The sequence below is a fragment of the Rhinopithecus roxellana genome, chromosome 21, assembly GCF_007565055.1.
Source record: "Rhinopithecus roxellana isolate Shanxi Qingling chromosome 21, ASM756505v1, whole genome shotgun sequence".
Classification (NCBI taxonomy): Eukaryota; Metazoa; Chordata; class Mammalia; order Primates; family Cercopithecidae; genus Rhinopithecus; species Rhinopithecus roxellana.
Genome location: NC_044569.1, coordinates 50,076,999 through 50,099,222, shown reverse-complemented (window position 1 = coordinate 50,099,222; position 22,224 = coordinate 50,076,999). Strand labels below are relative to the sequence as shown.

Sequence of the window (22,224 nt, the reverse complement as noted above, 5' to 3'; positions counted from 1 at the left end):
TTACTTATTATGCCTAATTTATCCTCTGGTTGCCCTTTTAAAAATTTTTCAATCCATTTTTTTCCCCAGCAGGTTATGAAAGATGAATTTAATTATGTCCTTCCCTCTGGAAGGTATGAACCAGTTAGAGAGGTGGCCAACTTTGCTCTAAATTGGAGCCCTGCATCAGTCAGAATTGTGTTTCTTGTCATGGCCCCGAGAGAGAAACTGATACTGGTTAAGAGGCTGGCAGCCAAACCAACTGTTGGCATCTCATGAATCACATATTCCCATTGCCATACAGTAATTTTAAATGTGTCATTCAGAAAGCCAGTAACATTGCTCCACTGAAACAGAAATATTAGGTTGGGTTCAAAGTTAGCCCCAACACTGCAATTATTTTAGCTGGCTGATTCAGTTTATTCTCCATTTTTGACTTTATTTATCATACATAACCAATACTCATATTATTGCGCCCCCTGTGTTTCAGTTATATTGTTGAATAGGTGTATGTGCACTAATTAGAATCCCTGCAGCCTTTTTTGTCCTGGCTTCTTTCACTTAACATACTGCTTTCAAGGTCCATCCATGTTGCCACACTTCATGCTGTACTATCAATTCCTTTACATGGCTGAATAATTCTACTGCAGAAACGTATCTCATGTTATTTATCCATTCATCATTTGATGGACATCTGAGTTGTTTCTAACTTTGAACATTAAGAATAACGCCTGCATAAACGGTCATGTACAAGTTTTTGAGTAGACATGTTTTCAATTCACTTGGGTACATAGCTGGCCACAATATGTTAACTCTGTATTTAACTTTTTGAGGAACAGCAAACTTTTCCAAAGTGCTGAACCATTTAACATTCCTACCAGCAATATATGAGGACTCCAATTTCTCCACATCCTCACCAACATTTGTTATTGTCCTTTTTTTGATTATAGCCATCTAGTAGGTGTGAGGTAGCATCTCATTGTGGCTTATGACATTCAGTATCTTATCATTCACTTTTAAATGTCACAGTAACAGCTGTCCATCACAGGCAAAAAAGAATATTACTGCTTCAAGAAGAAAGTTGACATCTAATTTCAGTAAAACATATGTGGGAAGTCAAATATCATGTGCATTAAGATATCTGCATTAGGCCGGGCGCGGTGGCTCAAGCCTGTAATCCCAGCACTTTGGGAGGCCGAGACGGGCGGATCACGGGGTCAGGAGATCGAGACCATCCTGGCTAACACGGTGAAACCCCGTCTCTACTAAAAAATACAGAAAACTAGCCGGGCGAGGTGGCGGGCGCCTGTAGTCCCAGCTACTCGGGAGGCTGAGGCAGGAGAATGGCGTAAACCCGGGAGGCGGAGCTTGCAGTGAGCTGAGATCCGGCCACTGCACTCCAGCCTGGGCGACAGAGCAAAACTCCGTCTCAAAAAAAAAAAAAAAAAAGATATCTGCATTAAGATGTATAACATGTCATTTCCAATGTTCATTAGATTATCTACCTTTCTTAGTTATCTGGTACTCGTAAAGACCCAAATGTATGATTAGCTACAGCAGAAACTTCTTTACCTGGGAGTCTAAAAAACGGATTTAAACAACAGAATTATTGTAACCCCTCCCTCCCCCACCAACGTTAATCCATTTAAAAATTAATTTAGATTATCATAACCAAGAATGCATTAGTGTTGAGATGTGGACAAAGATGATGGTATAATCTGTCAGGCTGTAATATTAAGGTGTCCAATAGTTAAGATACAGATAGAGTGAAATGAATCAAACTGGACAATTACAATGACATCAAAGTGATTTCACTGGTAATTTATTAGTTCTGCTGAGTTATACATTTTATTACATAAGACATGATTTAAAGCTTTAATTTTTTTCTTCATCACTGTTTGGAGTTGATAAGTATAAGAAATTAATCTACTATAATTCAAAATTAACTATTAGGTTAAAAAAAAGCAGTGAAAAGCTGTTCCTCATCCTTCACCCCCAAATTCCTCTGAAAATCTGTTATTTGAGTAATTATGGTCTTGCATCACGGAGAGATACTTAGTCATAGGGTTAACTAAAACTTTCAACAGAAGCAAATACTTAAAAAGAAATAAAAGCATGTGCATGTTTTCAAATTTTCATTTACTCTAATCAAAAAATAATTATTCTACAGAGTACCATACGTTAATTTTTCAGGGACAACATGGATCCCTTTGGTAAGTAGTTCAGATATGTTAAATCAAGATAGAAGATCATCTTTTTTGGTATGTTTCTCAACTTCTCTAAGAGTAACATCTTTTGTGAGTTTCAAACAAAACAAGAAATGTATATCTAATAACTGAGGAATTTTCAAAGACTTTTTTTTACCTGTGTCCATACTTTGATTCAACTGTTGGTCACTTGTTTCTCCATCTTCACTGATATATCCAGGAGGCGGCGTTTCTACAAAAGTGTAAAATAAATCAAGCACAGCTGCAACATAATCTCACTACCTTTTCTCCCAGCTACCAATGAATCACTCCAAATAACAAATAATAACATTACATAACATTATTACAGAAAGTAATACTGCATACTGAAGGTGTATAATTCAGATCTTGTCCAAATTTTGCAGTGAATCCTTAACATCTACTTTTAATAAAATCCTACTCTCTGGACATATATATTATTTACATATCTCGCTCATTCCTGTATGTACATATTCTGTGACAAGAGCCAAAAATGTAACTTCAAAAATGCCCCAGATCTCAATCAGTAGGCTTAGGCTGCAAAACCACTAATAACTACAATTTTTTGTTGTTGTTGTTTAATCTAATGAACATCGTTATTTTATGAGTACTTAGAAAATAAAAAAAACACACAAGATTTTGGATTATAAAACTATTAAATAATACAGCTTACAACTTATACTAAGTTCTATAGAGTAAAATATGGTAGTATGGTTCCAGATTGGTCCAGGCTGAATTCTACCTAAAAAGTATATTTCTCCAAGGATTCCTAACTGGTAAAGTCTAAGTGTTTGAAGCAAAAAATTCAATTCAAATATAGACTAATGTATAAAGAGGTAAAATGCTCCCCAAAAATAAACTTTAGGATTCTAACATGTTATTTCCACCATAACACTCAAACATTTTATTCATGTCTGAATAAAACATTTATATTCAGAAAGGCATCTGAATAGCTGAATAAACTGCATGTAAAATAAAAACATGTACACAATTACATCAACTGTAATTCCAAGGAGGAAAAATAAGTTCAAAAGAGTTTCATCAGTTCAACATTTACACTGCTGAACACTTCTGAGCAATTCAAGATAACACAGACACATATCCAAACAGAATTTTAAAATTATCAGAAGACAGGCCAGGCACGGTGATTCACACCTGTAATCCCAGCACTTTGGGAGGCCGAAGCAGGCGGATCACCTGAGGTCGGGAGTTCGAGACAAGCCTGACCAACATGGAGAAATCTGTCTCTACCAAAAAGAAAGAAAGTACACAATTAGCGGGTGTGGTGGCGCATGCCTGTAATCCCAGTTACTAGGGAGGCTGAGGCAGGAGAATCACTTGAACCCAGGAGGTGGAGGTTGTGGTGAGCCGAGATCACACCATTATACTTTGGCCTGGGCAAGAAGCAAAACTCCCGTCTCAAAAAAAAAAAAAAAAAGAGAGAGGGAAGACACAGGTTAAGGGTCTCCTTCAATAACCTTTTACAATATCTATTTAATAAGCTAACCACAAACTTTAAGTATCAAACTTTTCATTTAAGTGTCAGTACCCCAAAATTTTTAATACAAAAATTCTAAGAATAAAGTAGCTTCATATACTCAAAAGAACATAAAAATAAGTGTATATATCATTATGCATATTTTAAAAGTTAAAGCTAATAAAGTTAAATGGTGCTAAGCTTTTTGAGTTTAACCAGTATTTCAAAGATCTAATCAGAAAGAAATGCTGAACCTTAAAAGACGTTATCTTACTGCACTTTTTCCATTGTAATAAATAATAAAGCTATTAGCATTTTTGAGAAAACGTTAAAATGTATTTTAAGTGGAATAAAACATGAATCCTTTGGTTTTGCTGTTGCTTGAAACTGGATAAAGCCCCACTGTCCAGAAAAGCAAATAGGTATAATCCACTTCTGATTTTCTACTTTATAAAATACTCAAATCTAAATAATTAAAAGAATAAAAAAGAAAGGAAAAATGAGCCCAAACATCTTCACAAGTGAAAGCCACTAAACATTCCGGTGAATATCCTTCCAAATAATTACTGGATATTCGTGCTGTAAGACTGCATGCTTATACCTAAGGTTAGTACTGTTGGCTGAAAAACAGTACTCTCCACACTAATGACTTAAAATGCCTCCCTTTCCAAAACCACACCAACGTTCACTAAACTCCACTCCCTTTTCTACCTGGCAACTGCCCTGTTTCATAGTCCCGCGTTTTCCCTCATCCTAGTATATCATACTACACCCCACCTTCTCTCTCTCTTAACTTCAGTAAGTTTGTATTTCCTAGCAACCCAAAAAGCAGCTTTAAATCCTCTTCTGGAATAAAACAGTAATCAAACTAAAACAATCAAAAACCACTTCCCATTTGTAAAACCAGCTATTAAAAAAAAAAAAACTTTTCTTAGTTATCTTTTCTTATCTTTTTTTCTTCCTTACATTTTAAAAATTATCTTCAATGCATAAGCATTATTTCCATGATGGATACATGAAAGAAATAATTGTTTAAATGTATTAAAACTGTATTTTTAAAATTTTGTAAATGCTCTTAAGTTCCTTACATATTTTTAGTGTATAAAATAAGAGTGGAATAGAAGAATATTACAAAAGGAAGAAAGAAATCAAGACACGATAGTTTAATCCTCATCCTAACATCATGCTGTTTCTGCTAGGGAGAAAAATCAATCAAACAAAACAAAAAGGAAAACATACAAGAAAAGTAACAAAATATTAGTGGTTCTCCAAAAAAAAAAAAAAAAAAGCCATAAAAAACGAAAAGGCCAGATATCATATCATGGAGTATTACTGGATCACACAATATATCAGAACAAAATTTGAGAACCATGTAGCTGAATTCAATTTTCATCAGGAATTACTGAGATGCAGACGAAACATAATTAAAAGAGGTTTTCTGATATTCAGTATAATATGTATGTGCTGCTACATCTATAGAACTAAGTATTGTATTTCTTATAGAAATGTTACATTTCTGTTAAATATTACCAAGTTACCTAAGAAAAAGTGATCACTGGGTGGATTTTCAGTTACATGTGTTTCAGGGGTACTTTTTTCCTACATCATTTGTTTTGCTTACATTCTGCATCTCGCTTAGCTTCAACACTAAGACAAACTTACTAAGATCTTTTCTTTTCTGCTTCTCACAGTACTTTGATTAAAGTCACTGCAAAAGAAAATGAAATATAAAGTAAAACTCTTCTCCAAACAAAACTGTTTAATGTACTAGGCTTATACATTTCACAAAATAATCACCCAACAAATCCGATTTTTCTATTAAAAACTCAAAAGCATTTTTAAAAAAGTGAAACCATAATTTACTAATACTTGAATGCTTATGAACAACACATTTGTATCTATCCAAGTTTTAGGAGATTCAGAAGTCAAAAATACCTGGAATATAATTACTCTGTGGCTCAATTCCTGCTGGGAAGTTAGTGTTTTCTGGAATGGAGTGAGTATAGTCATCCAGAGGCGGAAGTTCTGTTAGGATCTCAGTGTGTCGGGGCACTAATACTGGAGGCAAAACTGAAAAAGTTCAAGAAAGCCTAGTTATGGCAAAGAGCAAAGGGGAGTGGGGGAACCTTTTTTAAAGTTTCAACAAGAAGAAGAGAAGTTGTAGCTTAATTTTTAAAGTTAGGGTCTGACAAATCTGATTACGGCTTTAACTTATGTAGTCTAATTATCCAAATTTCCAAGTTCTAATTTATCTCAAACTTTTGGAAACAATGTGATCCTGGTAATATTATATTACCATAAAAGTTCATAAATCCCCCCTGGAAAAGTTAACATTGTCTTTATCTATACAATCAGATATAGAAAAATTTCCAAAAATATAGCTACTGCTATATTTTTTAATAGTTTCAGGTAGACAGCTAACTAAATGAAGTCTTATTACAAGCTTTACTAAACAGCATATATACAAATGATGTCATTAAAGTACTTCTAAAAGCACTCCAAGTGCAAAATGCTTGAAAATAAGTTACTGCAGCAGGGACATGTAGAAGCACATCAGCACAGCTCTAAGCAGACTGCCAATCTACAGGATTTCCTGGATATGCACTTTCATGCCAAATCATATGCTACTCCAAGAAACAGACACATCTTTCCAAGATACGTATTCCCATTAAAAATTTAAAAAAAATTAAAAAAATTTAATTACCACCAAATAATATGCACAATTTAAGGTAATTTATTAGAATTTACACTAAAATTTTCCTGGGTCACAAGATTACTTAAATATACTTAAGTTCAGGCATTTAACTCAAAACCAAGAAAAAAATTTGCATTGTTCCTACCTGGTGTCTCAACTCTCTGATAGTGGTAAGGGTTTACACATACTTCATCCTTTTTAAGATTAAAAGCATATTCGCAGTTTTCAATTGCCTTGAGTTCATGATGACTGTGAAGATCAGGCCAGCGCCATAATCGGCAATATATAACATGTGGCAATCCTTTTCGATGGGATACCTGGAGACGACCATCAAGAGACCTATTGGGAAGCAAGGGGAAAACAAAGGAGGGAACTTTAAAAAAAAAAAAAAAAGTGTAGTCGAATGGACTAAATTAGTACAGCAAAAGCATAAAGAAAAGAATGACAGCCATTTAGTTAGTTTTAGTGAGAATCAAGAAGAAAAATGTACGATTTAATGGATCTGATAAAAGTATGCAGCAGCACTAGCAGATGTTTCTCATAAATACGTCACATAAATGACTCAAATGCCAATGAAAGGCTAACTACTTGGGAAAAACTGATTTTTTAAAAAAAGAGAGTTTATGCAGTTACGCTTGAAAAACTTTGTTAACTTCTATGTTTAGAAAATCAAACTCATTTTGGAGATGCTTCTAAGGGTATTAATTCTGGAGGTGACTGAATAGTCAAAAAAGGAACTAGTGTGAAGAATGATAAATACCAACAATGATGTGATAGTAACTTCCTCAGACTACTACAACTCATTACCCAGTTGTGACTGTTTTGAGAACTGAGGTATATATATGTAGTTCACAAATAAATGTAGATGGTGATGAATATGATGAGATGAAATGAACAAATACCATATACGCAAAAAAGAGAATGAAGTGATTTTAAAAAGTAACATAAAAATGAGTTAACCTACTGTTAATTGTTATAAAAGGGGTTCATTAAATATGTATTTATTAGTATAAAGATGAGATTTTGGTAACAAGAAATTTAGCAAAACTGATCATGTATCTACTTAAAAATTAGGCCAACAACAGATTATAATCTGATCTCAAGCTAAAATAAATATATAGTTATCAAAATTCTTATTCTTTAGGGGATACAGCAATTTAAAGAAGATTCAAACTAGAATTGCATTGATTAAAACATCAGCTGAAACATTTAATATATTTTTTATACTGGCAAGCAGATATTTTAAATGCTATGCCTTATTTTACATTAAGGAAACATCCTAGGCAAAATTACACTAAGCAACCCCATATAGGTCTTTCAAAATATACCCCCCTCCCACAAGATCTCTAGGATTCAACAGAGGGCAGAATATTCACCTGGTTTGTTCAGAGAAGCTGTAAAGGCCTGTTGTATCCCACTGATCTATCGTATTTGGTGTACTCAGTCCCCAAATTTCAGAGCAAGTGCTGTGCATAAATTGAAAAACAAAAAATTGATGTGAACATGGAAGCATGGTTATTCAAAATACCATGATGTAAAACATGGAGAATGTACAGAATACTTCCTTCACCCAGAAAATATACAATTGCTTCACTTTTTCACAGGCATGTAGTGCTGGTTACTATATTTTCTATATGAAGGAAGCCAATAAAATGGAACATGTGACTCCAGATAAGTCATGATTATGTTTCTAAAATGTGAACACCAATGCCCTCTAGCTCAATGAATCATACCTATAATGCCCTTACCACTTTCCTCTATTCAAAAGATCTAAAACCTCTGCCATCAGCTTTACTAACAGTGCTTCATTTTATAATCCAGTTTTTAAAAAAATTATCTAAAAACAGATGTCATCTGATTTTAATATAGAAAAAAATCCCCATAAAAACAGACATACATCCACAGTTAAGATTTTCAGGTTATTTGGTCATGATACTTTTAAGTTTTACTGAAAATTATTTTGCTCTCTTATCTCTAGAATAAACAAAGAAATAGACTTTGAAGTCATTCTAATTTAGTATATCACCTTAAAATTTTTCTCCCACATTTCTCTCCAGAATATGGGCAGGTCAGAGTTAATTCTCCCTTTTTCCCTACCTCTACTTCATTTCAAAGTAACTTCTGGTCAGTGGGAGAAGAGAAAGAGAATTCAAAAGGAAGTTTTGGAACGGAACTTTGACAGCCAATGTCTCAAGTACTAAGTTGTACTTTTCTGAAAAGTCCATTTCTCACATATTACAAAATCATCCAAACTTCAATGCGGAGAAAGGAGTATTTCAAAACATCTTTTGAAAATAAACCAAGCAATTGATTAAATTTCAAATTTACACATTGTTAGTGAGCTTAACTGGATCAACAGTTCAAAGGGCAATGGTGAGAAGTGCTGGCTTCCTGTGGCAAGGCAACAGAACCACCTGGCATCCTTGGCTTTAGTGCTACAGGTGCTGTCACATAGCTATCAGGCTGCAGGAACACGTCATGCCCTGCTTCGGGGGCTACAATGACTGGACAGTTTACAACAAAACCTGTTAAGAAATTTTCCAGTACCTCATTGAAGTTATTTTACAGATTCTCTTGCTTTTTCAGGCTGCAAAATTTACCAGACTATAAAAGTCAGAAAAAGCCAGGTAAATTAAGGCTTAGACCTTTTCGTTTTTTCCAATGATACACTGATTTAAAAACCATGACATTAGTGGTTTATTTAAAAGATATTTGTCTAATATCTATTGGAAACATATAGCACAATATAGTTTAAATCACAATAGAATCACCTAAATTCTACAGACTTGCAAGTCTCAGTTTATGAAAGAAATGGTATATAGCAGACTCTTCTTTGAAAATAATTAACAAAAGTGTAGTGCAAGAGGCTATCCTGCTCTGCTATCAGAACATTTCACTCAAGTTATTCTGGGACTGACATGAGAACCAGAATCTAAAATAGAGCATGAAGTTTAATTTGTACTTTATTTAATCCTTGAAAGGAATCAGAGAAGAATAAACAGTAATTGTCAAGGACTTGCAATCAGTCTAGAGGCAGACAGATCTAGACCCCAACCCTAATTCGGTCACTTTCCAACTGCTGCCATAGGATATATTTAAGCCTCAGTTCCATCATTATCATGCCTAACAAAATTGGAAGGTTTATTTTAAAATATCAAATTTGCTTCTAGCTAGTAAAATCATTACCTGTTTACATAATAAAAAATATTTTTTAAAATAAACCAATTTATAATAAAACATAGAGCCCTCTGTATCTAAGGGCTCCACATCCTTGGATTCAACCAACTGTAGATCAAAAAGTAGCAAAAATAAATAAATTTTAAAAACTAAAAAAAATACAATTGAAAAATACAAAATTTAAAAACGATATGGTACAACAACTATTTACACAGCATTTACATTGTATTACATATTATGCATAATATAGAGATGACTTAAAGCAGGAGTCTCAGAGGCCACAGACTGATACCAGTTCACGGCCTGCTAGGAACCAGGATGCACAGCAGGAAGTGAGCAGCACATGAGAGACCATTACCACCTGAGCTCTGCCTCCTGGAAGATCAGCAGTGGCATTAGATTCTCATAGGAGTGAGAACCCTATTGTGAACTGCACATGCGAGGGCTTTAGGTTGGGCACTCCTTAAGAGAATCTAACTAATGCCTGATGATCTGAGGTGGAATGGCTTTATCCCAAAACCACTGACGCACCGCCACAGTTGGTGGAAAAATTGTCTTTCATGAATCTGGCTTCTGGTGCCAAAACAGTTGGGAACAGCTGATTTAAAGTATGAGAAAATGTGTGTAGGTTATACGCAAATACAATGCCATTTTATTTTTAAAATGGGGCTTACTGCAGCCTTGACCTCCCAGCCTCAAGTAGTTCTCCCGCCTCAGCCTCCTGAGTAGCTGGGACTTAGGCGTGTGTCACCACAGTTGGCTAATTTTAACACTTTTTGTAGAGACAAAGTCTCACTGTGATGCCAGGGATAGCCTTGAAGCCCTGGACTCAAGTGATCCTTCCACCTCAGCCTCTCAAAAAGTGCTGGGATTACAGAAGTGAGTCAACATGCCCAGCCTTACAATGCTATTTCGTATCAGAGACTTGAGCATCCACTAATTCTGGTATGAGTGAAAAATCCTAGAACCAATCCCCCTTAGATAGTGAGAGTTGTATAAAGCAGCATCTAGATAAATGTAATTATAACTGTGTCAAACTATACAAAGAAACATTTTTAAACATAACTAAAGAACACAAAAGTGCACTGAGCAAAAAGAAAAACATATGACCCTACAGAGGAAGATACCATCATAGAGGTATTAATTCTACCAAATTTACATATTTGATGCAATCTCAATAAAAATAAATGCTTTTAAAATCCAGGTATTAGTCCAAATACTATAATAAGCCAAAATAAATAAGTATGACCAGAAAAATTCTAACAAAAGGCTTGTCCTACCAGATTCTGAAGCACATTACAAATTCTCAATAATTAAAACAGTATGCAATTAGTAAAAGAATACACAAAACAGAATGGAGGTTCTACTTCCAGTAATGGCAGAGCAGCCTCAATTAGGCTAACTTTCCTTCAGATAACAATGATAAACTCTGAACAAAATATAATAATCAACTATTTGAAAACAGTGGAGACAGATCACAAACAGACAAAAGCCGCAGGGAGGTCCACCCGTCAAAGGTGCAAACTGTACTGGATGAGAGCTGCATTTCTGTGGCTGTGTACCCAAGGGCACTCCCCAGTCACAGCTAGGCAGGGCAACTAGAATTCAAACAGAACACTGCAGGGGGTTTGTTTTTAGAAAACTGCAGTTTTACTGACCTAGAATCAGAGGACACATTTGGGGCTGCCAGAGAGTTTGAAAAAAGAAGGAAGATACCCTGTAAAGAAAGAGGCACAAGGGAAAAACATCAAAATGTGACTGTGAACTCTGCCCAAACTCAACTTTGCTCAAAGATATTTTTTAAAAGCTAAGTATATAGAGATACAGCATATTCACAGATGAGTCAATATTAAGATGTCCATCTGCCCTCATTCCCTAATGAATTGTTGCCGATTTGTTTTATATCTATTACAGTCACCATTTCAGCAAAAATATTTTTGTAGCAACTGACAAGCTGATCTAAAATGCATATGGAAATACTAAGGATCCTGAATAGCAAAACAATCTTGAAAAATAATTACTGACCCATGGATGAATCTTGGGAATATAGTGATCAAAAGAAGCTGAACAGTAAAAGTATCTACACTGAATGATTCCACTTACATGAAGTTCTAGAAGTGGCAGAACAAATTCAAAGCGAAAAATTTCAAACAGTGGTTGTTTCCAGAAGAACCACTAGGAAAGAGTATGAAAGAACTTTCTGGATGATTGAAATGTTCTTTATCTTAAAACACGGGTATATGCATTTGTTGAATCTAACTAAACCGAATATATGATTTGTGCACTTCACCATATGAAAATTTTACCTGAAAAAAGGAAAAACACAGAAGAACACAAAGAAAAGTAAAAACCAAAACAGAAAAAGTCCCAACAAAAAATTCATAGGACAATTTAGCATATGATGAAGGCACCCTATGAATTGATACGGAAAGGTCCAAAACATGCTACTTCCTGTATTAAAAAAGGACAGGTAAAAAGATCTGTACTTACTCGCTAATATATGCATAAAGACACACATACATCATGAACAGTAGTTACGTGAGGTGCAGACAGAGTAGGGAGAGGTTCCAATGTATGTTTGTGTATACACATGCTTGTAGTATACATACATAAACATACTATTTTTGAGCCATGTGAATGTACTGCCTTTCACCAAAATTGTAAAAATAAAACAAGAAAATATTGCCAGAGAATTAAATGCAAGTCAACATCTTCTCGACACTTCTATAAAAAGATACAGTTCTAAAACATCAGAGGCACATTACTTCCTATACTGCATCATTTAAAGCACAGTTTGGGCATTATTGTAACAGACAAATAGTAACATGCCAGCCTGAGCCCTGATCATTCTTTTCTCACACAATGTCCTTTCTGTCTCACATGAACCTTTGGTACCAATTTTCTTCCATGTGCATTTATGTTAACTGCCCCTTCTTAGCCACCTTTTACTACTAATTCTTTAATATGTCTAGCAAACCAGGTCAATTTTTAAGATGCCTTTTGGTAGGTTTTAATTAGGCAGTTTTAATCACCTACTCCTTCTTAAAGATTCTATCTAACCACAATGTATTTCCCCGCAACACCCTGAGCTCCCAAAGGCCTTTGTGTACCAAACCCAGCAAACAACGTATTTGATGACCCAACTGGTATTTTCATAGTACAAAAAGTGGATTATAATATTCCTAGTCACATTAAATCATAACATTCTAAATAACACTGGGGACAAACTGTATCTCCCAGGTTTTCATTTTGTTAATAAAAAGTGTAAGTTATAACTTGCAGGTATGGCCAGTTTCTAAAAAAATATTAAAAGAAACAAATGCAGGAAAAATTTTAGAGAAGTAGCACTGATTATAACAACTATATAAAAAGCCTTTTACACATTCAATAAATTTCACTAATCTAAGATTATCTACTTTAAAATGCAACATTATTTGTGGAACACTTGAAAATCCTCTTTCAATTTTATTTATAAGGGGCATCTCAAAATGAAAAAAAGTGCATCTTACAAATATTTAATGACAATTATCACAGGCTAGCTATTTTATATCAAGTACTGTGTAAGACTAAATGGATTATTGACCTCAAAGTAACCTGCAAGTTGTGTAAAACTAGAATCCATCACCTATTAAATTGATGTTAATTGGAAGACTGTGGGTTATATAACCGAGTATAAATTTGTCTTTTGGTTAGCATACGTTTGCACTCAAGTATGTTTCTATACATTTAATATTAAAGGAAGTCCACAAGAAATGTCTGTACATTACTCAAATGTGAAGAACATAAACCTGTACAACATCAAGCTGTTTACAAAGTACTAAGGATAGAAAATAGGTCTGAAAATGTTAAACTAAGACTACTTGCTATGTGAAATCAACAATATAACCTAAAGAGATTATTAAGTTATAACAACGATAGCAATATCCCAAACACATTGGCTCAACATTTCCTAAGCTTATTTGACAATCTAACGTCAGGATATTCTTAGAACTCTTATGTACTGAAAAATATCAGCAAAAATTGGTCTCATAAATTCTGCCTGAACAAATTTGATACTGCTTACTAACAAATTAATGTGAAATATTACAATATGTTGAAATAAGATGTAACAGACCATTAACTACAATGATGTCCCTGCATCAATACGCAAATGAACAAGCATACGTATATTAGGATCTCATGCAAAGTCCCAAAGTTCTTTGCATTCAACAGTTTCTTAAAAACAGATTATCCCCCATCAACTGTGTAATGTTCTTGCTTATATATCCAGCTTGAATGAAAAAGATGTGGGGAGGAGAGGTAAAACAGCTATTAAAGTCATAAATAAACTAAAATAGCAACTACATTTGTTGGCATACAGTATATTAATCACTAAACTAACAGGATGACTTGGTAGTAAACCTGATAGAAATCCTTATCATATTTTCCTAGTAATAACTTTTACAGTAAGTATTTCAGTAAAACAAAGATTTTCTTCATCTAAGAATAAGCTAACTTTTGAAAACTGAAGTTAAAATTGAATATCTAGTGTACAATTTACAAAGTACACACTTGCCTACATATATACACATCTAAATGAACATTTTGCACTTTCTTCCAATCATCCAGATATTATGTTTGTGTCAATTAATATACTACTTTTTTGCATTAAGGATATAGATATTTATTCACATCTTTGTTAAGGAGAAAGAAAAGAGAAGCAGTGAGAAGCTGAAGAAAACACTACCAACTTTGGGCAAAAGGTGGCTCATATCACAGAATCTGGTAACCCTTTAAACCAGTTTTACTGTTCCTACCATACCTGCAAGATTTACTGCTGCAGTTAGACAATCAATATCGGAAGTAATAAACCCCATTGTTTTACTAATTTGTTATTTTTCATGATCTTCTTGCCTAAACAGTGTATTTTTTTTTTTTTTTTAAGAAATCAAAAGGGGTAACAACCTAAGTTGTTACCTTGGTGAGATTAAAGCATGCCGAACACTCAGTAAAATTCATTAGCAGAATATTATCAACAAAAGGAACTTTCCTGAGGTTCCAGCTCTTGATTACTGATCTACTCATTTAATATAGACTTCTAGGGGAATAATCTGTAACTATGCATCCATAATTATTTCTACTTAAAATAATCCTTTCATTTTTATATGTGACTTAAGACTAAAAGTTTAAACAGCTCAGGAATGAAGAATTAATCACTGTAATAATTTTTTTAAGTCTCCATAATTACAAGTACTATGTGTGGCTGTGTATTTTATCTTCACTACAAATATAATTGAAAGACACAAAATAGATTGTAGTATTCAACTACAAATGTTTAAATGTTATTTATTTATCACATCACTGAAAACAATGTGACTACTTTGATTAAATTTAAATTCTTAATATTTAAGAATGATAGCCTTTTATTTGCCTCAGAATCCAGTCTCTTCCCTACATTGTTTGCAAAATGTAGACAATCCTGATTGAGAAACAAGTAGGTGCAAATGATTTTTTAAGTTGCTGTATTACAGATGCAAAAAACTGTATCTCTTGAAAACCTGAGATATTCCTGAATAAAAATTGAAAATACAAAAGAAATAGTAAGAAATTTATTTCAAAAAGGTTGAATCATCAACAATAGCTGATAAGTGCTCACATTCCTTCATAATTAAGGCATAATTGGGCAGTAATTAAATCTGGAGACAGTTTAACAGGGTCCTTAACTGGCTTAAACCTTCACTCTGTAGAAAATGTTTTTCGATTTTATCTTGTAGCAATGAAATAGTAACCATTCAAAAACAGGGTCACCAAATGTGCATCCCAGTATGTCAGGGTTTCATTCTAAGTTTCAAATCACAACAGAACATGTCTACATTCCACATACCCAAACTGTACACAGCTCTAAGTAGAGCTCACCACACAATGCTGTGGTACTGTTATTTGTATAATTTTACAAGAACACACACAAAACAGAATTTTAAAAAATAAGCTAATGTCAAGTCTTCCTAATCAATAACATAGTTAAGTCCAAATACATGTCCAGATATGTCAGGAACAGCTTTATTCAAAGGTCTTTGATGCTCATATAATAAGTAAAATTTTAACAACTAATTCTATCACGAAAGTTTGCAGAAAGCTCTATAGAGCTGGATCCCTACACGTTCTTAAGAACCAAGCAAACAGCCTGGGCAACAAAGTGAGACCCCATCTCTACAATTAGCCAGGCATGGTGGCATGTGCCTGCGGTCCCAGCTACTCGGGAGGCTGAGGCAGGATGACGGTTTGAGTTCAGGAGTTTCAGGCCACAGTGAGCTATGACGCACTACTGCACTCCAGCCTGGGTAACAGTGAGATCCCATCTTTAAAAAAAAAAAAAAGAATCAAGCAAACTTTTGGAGAGGAACACCTCAGAAAAGAAAAACTCAACAGTTTCCAAGTATTTACTCCAACTTCTCAGATATTTCCATGAATAAGCTTTCCATCTTCTCCTGAGTTCTGTATTACAAAAAATTTCAAGCTTCCATTAAAGTTATGCGTAAGCACCCTACATATTCATCAGCTAGATTCTGCAATTTGCATTTGTTTTCCTTTGCTCTGTCATCTATCTACTTAACATCTCTATCCATCTCTTACTTTTTGGAACATTAAAAATAAGGTTGTACCTGGGCAGCCTGGACAACATGGTCAAACCCCATCTCTACCAAAAATACAAAATATTAGCTGGGTGTGCTCATGCACACCTGTGCTCCTAGTACTCAGGAGGCCAAGGCTTGAGCCCAGTAGGCGGAGGCTGCAGTGAGACTGCACCACTGCACTCACTCCACCTTGGATGACAGAGCTAGACCCTGAGAGAGACAGAGAAAAAAAAAAGTTGCAGATATCACAAATCTAGACACTTAAGAATGCACATAAGTAGAGTTCGCGGTTCCTTTTTTCTTTAGGTGAAATTTACACAGCATGAGACACGTATCTTAATGGTACCATTTTGAGTTTTCTCAGATGCATAGATTGTACACTTTTCAACCCTGTCAAGATCATCACCCATGTCCCTTTCTCAATATCTGGCATCCATGCCCCCATCCCCAGAGGCAATCACCAATCTGATCTTTTCACCACAGGTGTTGTCTCTTCTGGAAAGTCTATGAATGGATATGATACATATTCACTTGGGTCTAGCTTTTTGGACTCAGCATGATTTTGAGATTCATCCATGTTAATGTATATGATGTGTGTGTGTGTAGTTGTTTTCCATTACTTGAACAAGCACAATTTGTTTAGTCATTCTTACACTGATGGACACCTGACCTGTTGCTAGGTTTTAATTATTGTGAATAAAGTTGCCATGAACATTCAAGAAAGTACATGTCATTTTATAGAAATATGATTTTTCTCGGGTAAATACCCAGAAGTGAAAATCTTCAGTCAGTGGGTAGATGCGTGTTTAGCTTTTCAATAAATCGCCAGATATTTTTCCAGAGCGGAAGTATGATTTTACAGTCCTCCCTCTTTCAACGTACGAGAGCTCCTGGTTATTCCAAAGCCTCATCAACATTTGGTGTGGTCAGTCTTTAATTACAGGTAGTCTGATGATTGTGCAGTGGTGTTTCACTGTGGTTTCAATTTTCATTTTCCTGAAGCCTACTGATATTACACACTTTTCCACTTCTTTACTGGACCTTTATCTTCAGTGAAATAGCCAACTACTGTCCATTTTAAAATTAGGCTATCTTTCCATTACTGAGTTACAGAAATCTTTACAAATTCTAGATTCAATCCTTTCAGAAATGTTTTGCAAATATTTTCTCCTACTCTGACTTATTTTTTAACAATGTATTTTCATAAGATGCTTTGTATACTGATGGAGTCTAACTTTGCAGCTTTCATGGTTACTGCTTTCTACATACTTTAAACAATTCTGTTTACCCCCAAGTCACAAATATATTCTCCTATATTTTATTGCTTTATAATTTTAGCTTTAATTAGGACTACAATTTATCCAGAATTATTTTTTTTCCACTAATGTAAGGTGGAGTCATGTTCATTCTTCCATATGGATATTCAGCTGTTCCAGCACTATTTGTTGAAAGACTTTCCTTTCCCTACTGGGTTGCTTTGGCAACCTTGCTGAAAATCAAATAGGCACACAGTGTTTATCTATTTGGGGCTATCTTACTTGTTTTTATGTCAGTATCACACTGTACAGATTACTATGGCTTCAAGGTGACTCTTGAAGTCATAACTTAAGTACTCTTACTACTGTGTTTTCCAATTCACAAGGGAATCGGTCAGTTTACTGCATGGTAATTCCAACATGTAGATCTTCTGGGGTTGGTCTCCTCATGTTAAAGGGTCACATTTTGTTTGTTCTTTGTATGTTAAGTAATTTAGGATTGTATGCTAGACACTGTGAATTTTATCTGACGGAAGTTAGAGGTTCTGTTACTATCTTCCAAAAAGTCTTCATTTTTGTTTCACCAGAAAATTAACCTGGTTGTATTCAAACAACAAACTCTGCCATGGAGCAATTCAAATCAGGCTGATTATTTGGCTGTACTGTCTACCGCACACATGTGGGGTCAGCAGGTGATTTTGGCAAAGTTTGTAGGCAGAATCCAGGGCTCTCTTTCTGAAACTCTCCTTGCTGATACTCACTCCTCACTCTCCAGTAGCCGTGATTCTCCCAAGTCCTACCTATGGTGCTTCAAGGCCAGAAAGACTTGGTTTCGTATTGGAATTTTAGCTACCCTGCACACTTTGCATGGACAAAAGCTGTACAACAGAAAATTCGCCTGCGCCATTTCCTTCTTCCAAGTGTCAATCCCCTCTAAAACATGCCTATTTTTGTTTATTCTCCAGTACTTCATGTTATTTTTAGAATTTTGTGCGGTTTGTTATTGAGGGAGTGTCAGTCTGGTAAGAGCATACCTGGCCAAATGAGAATCACAACTCCTTCTTCATTTGTTTCTCTCAGCAAGGTTTTGACATTTTAAGCAGAGGTCGTGTGTATGTGTGTGTGTGTGTGTGTGTGTGTTTAATGTATTCCTAAGTAGTTGAGTACTGACGCTACTATTCATGAATTTTCTTAACACCCCTATTTGTCTGCTGCTAGTATTAACAAAAATGCAATTGATTTTTAGACACTGAACCTATGAATTTGCAGCCTTGCTAAATTTACTCATTTGCTTTGGTGGCTATCTTTATAGATTCCTTAGGATTTCATAAATAAATAAGCATGTCATCTACAAATAGAATTTTAAAACATTCCTTCATATCTTTAAACCTTTTATATTTTGTTTTCCCGACTCACTGCACTTGCTAGGTCTTCTATTAAAATAATAAAGACACAAGAGTAGACATCCCTGTCTTGTTCTTGAGGGAAAACACAGTATTTCATGATTAAGTATATCCTTAGCTGTTGGTGTTTCTTAAATACCCTTTATGAGACTGAGAAAGTCTCTTCGTTTCTCATTTGCTGGAAGTGCTTATCATGAATGGATGATGAATTTTGTCAAACGCTTTTGATCAAGTGAGGTGATCTTATAGTTTTCCTCCTTGGTTAATGCAATGAATTACATAGTTTTGCTTTGTTTTTGGTTTTGTTTTGTTTCTGCCAGACAGGGTCTTGCTTTTTCACCCAAACTGGAGTGTGATGGCGTGATCACTGATCACTGCAGGTTCAACCTCCCAGGCCCAAGTAATCCTCCCACCTCAGTCTTCCAAATAATTGAAACCATAGGCATGCACTACCATGTCTGACTTTCTTTTTCTTTTTTGTGGTGGAGATGAAGTCTTATGTTGCCTAGGCTGGTCTCAAACTCCTTAACTCTCAAGCAATCCTCCTGCCTTGGCATCCCGAAGTGTTGGGATAAGAGGCGTGAGCCATCGCATCTGGCCTGATTACTTCTTCTTTTTTGCGGGGTATGGAACAAGGTCCCAATGTCTCATGCAGGCTGGAGTACACTGGTGCAATCATAGCTCACTTCAGCCTTGAACCCCTGGGCTCAAGTGATCCTCCTGCCTCAGCCTCTGAGTAGCTGAAACCACAGGGGCATGCCACCATGCCTGGGTGGGTAATTTTATCTGTCTATAGAAATGGGGTCTTGCCTTGTTGCCCAGGCTGGTCTTGAACTCCTAGGCTTAAAGCAATCCTCCTGCCTTGGCCTCCCAAAGTGCTGGGATTACAGGTATGAGCCACTGCGCCTAGCTCACACTGATTAATTTTTGAAAGTTATAAACTAACTTTGCATTGTTGGAATACGTAGAACTCAATTATGATGTATTCTTTTCTCATGTATGTTAGCGATATATTAATCTTTAACTTTTAGTCGCATCTTTGTCAGGTTTTGGTTTCAGGGTTACGTGAACCTCATAAAACAGCATTTTTCTGAGTTTATTTTGTCTGTAAGATTGGTGATATTTGTTGCACAAATGCTTACATTTACCAGTAAAACCATGTGGGCCTGAAGTTTCCTTTGCAGGAAAGCTTTTGACTATGAAGTCAACTTCTTTAATTGTTATAGGGCTACCCAGATCTTGTATTTCTTCATGCATCAGCTGGGGGTAACGTAAATTTCATCATTACATTTAGTCATCAAATTTAATGGCATAAAATTCTTTATAATAATTGCTTATAATATTTTTACTGTCTGTAGGACCTACCACGACAGTCCCTCCGTCAGTACTAATATAGGTCATTTGTGATTCTGGGCTCTCTGTCTTTTTCTCGATCAGTCTAATAAGCGTTTATCTTTCCAAAGAACCTGCTTTTGGCTTTCTCTACTAGCCACTGATTTCTACTCTTTATTTTTATTATTTCTTCCTTCTACTTACTATTTTATCTTTTTAGGTAACTTCCTTTCCTAGCAGATTATTTAAAACTATAAAATTTTCCATTAGGCACTCTTTCAGCTACATCCCACATATGTGATATGCTGTATTTTCATTATAATTTGGTTTAAATATATATTTTACCTAATTTTTCCCCTAAATAAACCGTAAGTCAGAATTTTAAGGTTTAATTTCCATTTCTTAACAGATGTCTTATTGGTATTAATTTCTTAGTCTATTGTTGGCAGAGAACATACTTTGGATTTCAATCTTTTAAAATTGACTGAGAATTGTGCCCTGTAAATAGTCTTTCCTGGTGAGGTTACCATGAACACTTGAAACGCTTGTATTTCTACTCATGTTGGGTTTAGTATTCTATAAATACCACGTAGGTAGTTAATAATATAACTTTAAACTTCTATGTCTTTACTGATTTTTTTGTTCTAATTGAACTTTCCAATTGTGGATTTGTGATTCTGTTCCGTTAATTCTACTCAGTTTTGTTGCGTGTATTTTTAAGTTCCTTTATTAAGCAGATATAATTTACTGTTATGACTCCCTGATGTTGGTGATTTAGACATGTCACTTTACAATCTTCTGACTCAACTGTTGCTGATCACCTAGTCATTCGTATGTTGCATGCCATTTTTCACCAGCGGCTTTAAGACTCCCTCTTGCATTAGTTTGACCATGATACACCTAAATGTGGTTTTCTTCTTATTTATGTTGTTTGAGTTGAATAAGAAATCTGACTCCATTTCTGCTATTTGACTGCTGATAGGTTTCAAGCCCCACCATTTCCTCTTCCCCTTCTGCCTTGAATCTGGGCAAGCTGGTAAGAAAGCCCAGGTGCTCCACCTGTTGACACTAGGGAAATTTCAAACCAGGCAAGTCTCAGAATATGTAGTGTAAAAACCAGCTCACAGCCCCATTCCCTAACCACCATAAAACCCCAAGCCAGTCTCCTATCACTGCTCTCTCAAGTCATTTTTGGACCAACTTGGAAGCCTGCCGTGCTCTACCCAGAAAGCATCACTAGGTGAGTAATAAACCTTTTCGTGCCCTCTTGGTGCATGTAATATAGGTGACATCATTAGTTTCACACCAAAATCAAATTTTATATATAAAATCCCATCCCACATATAGTTCACACTTATTAAGCACCAACTATGTACTAAGCTCTTACACATATTAAACCGCTTAATCCTTCAACAATGCCATGAATCAAGCATTGTTGTCTCCATTTGACAAATGAGGTAAGGGAAGCACAGAGACAAAGTAACACGTCTAAGGTCCTACAGCCAGCAAGTGGCAGAAACAGAGGCCACATTCTGAATTACTAACATTATTCCGGCCCATATATAGTTACTAAAAAGAAACAAGTAATATAAACATAGCAAATCAAAACTAAAATAGTAACACTGGTATAATATCCCAGGTAGGTAAAACATTTACATGACATGTTTAATTATAAAAACTGAAGATTTCACCGTAAGAGGTATTTTCTCAGGAAAGAAAATTTCTTTGGACAAGTAAATTGAGAGAGCCCCTTCCAAATTAAAATAAGCAGCTTAGGTTTCCAAATATTAATAACTAAATAAAAAATAGGGGGAGACAACAGAACTTCCATAATCACACTACTATAAGTCACTTAGTCCTATGAGAATAAAATTGACACTTCTACTCATCTTTGATATAGTATAGCCTTTCTTAGAAGGAAAAGGACCAGGTGATGATTGAAAAAAACTTTCTCAATATTTTCTACCTCCACCTCCAAATGCTGTATTAAAAACTCTACTCCGAGATACTGCTTCATATTTCTGCTGCCTCTGAAAAACAAAATATCTCCCATGCATAAAATAGTC

The 22,224-nt window shown here is 35.2% G+C and overlaps 1 protein-coding gene across 3 annotated transcripts in view; it reads right to left on the bottom strand.

The window, feature by feature from the left end:
* SMAD2 (SMAD family member 2) overlaps positions 1–22,224 on the bottom strand; it is a 95,376-nt gene that overhangs the window by 28,187 nt on the left and 44,965 nt on the right. For all 3 annotated transcript variants that reach the window (XM_030925818.1, XM_030925817.1, XM_030925819.1), the window contains 4 exons: positions 7,753–7,842; positions 6,522–6,715; positions 5,617–5,751; positions 2,344–2,418 (listed from right to left, as the gene is read on the bottom strand). In XM_030925818.1, coding sequence (XP_030781678.1) covers positions 2,344–2,418; positions 5,617–5,751; positions 6,522–6,715; positions 7,753–7,842 — 494 coding nt within the window. The remainder of the gene's footprint in view (positions 1–2,343; positions 2,419–5,616; positions 5,752–6,521; positions 6,716–7,752; positions 7,843–22,224) is intronic.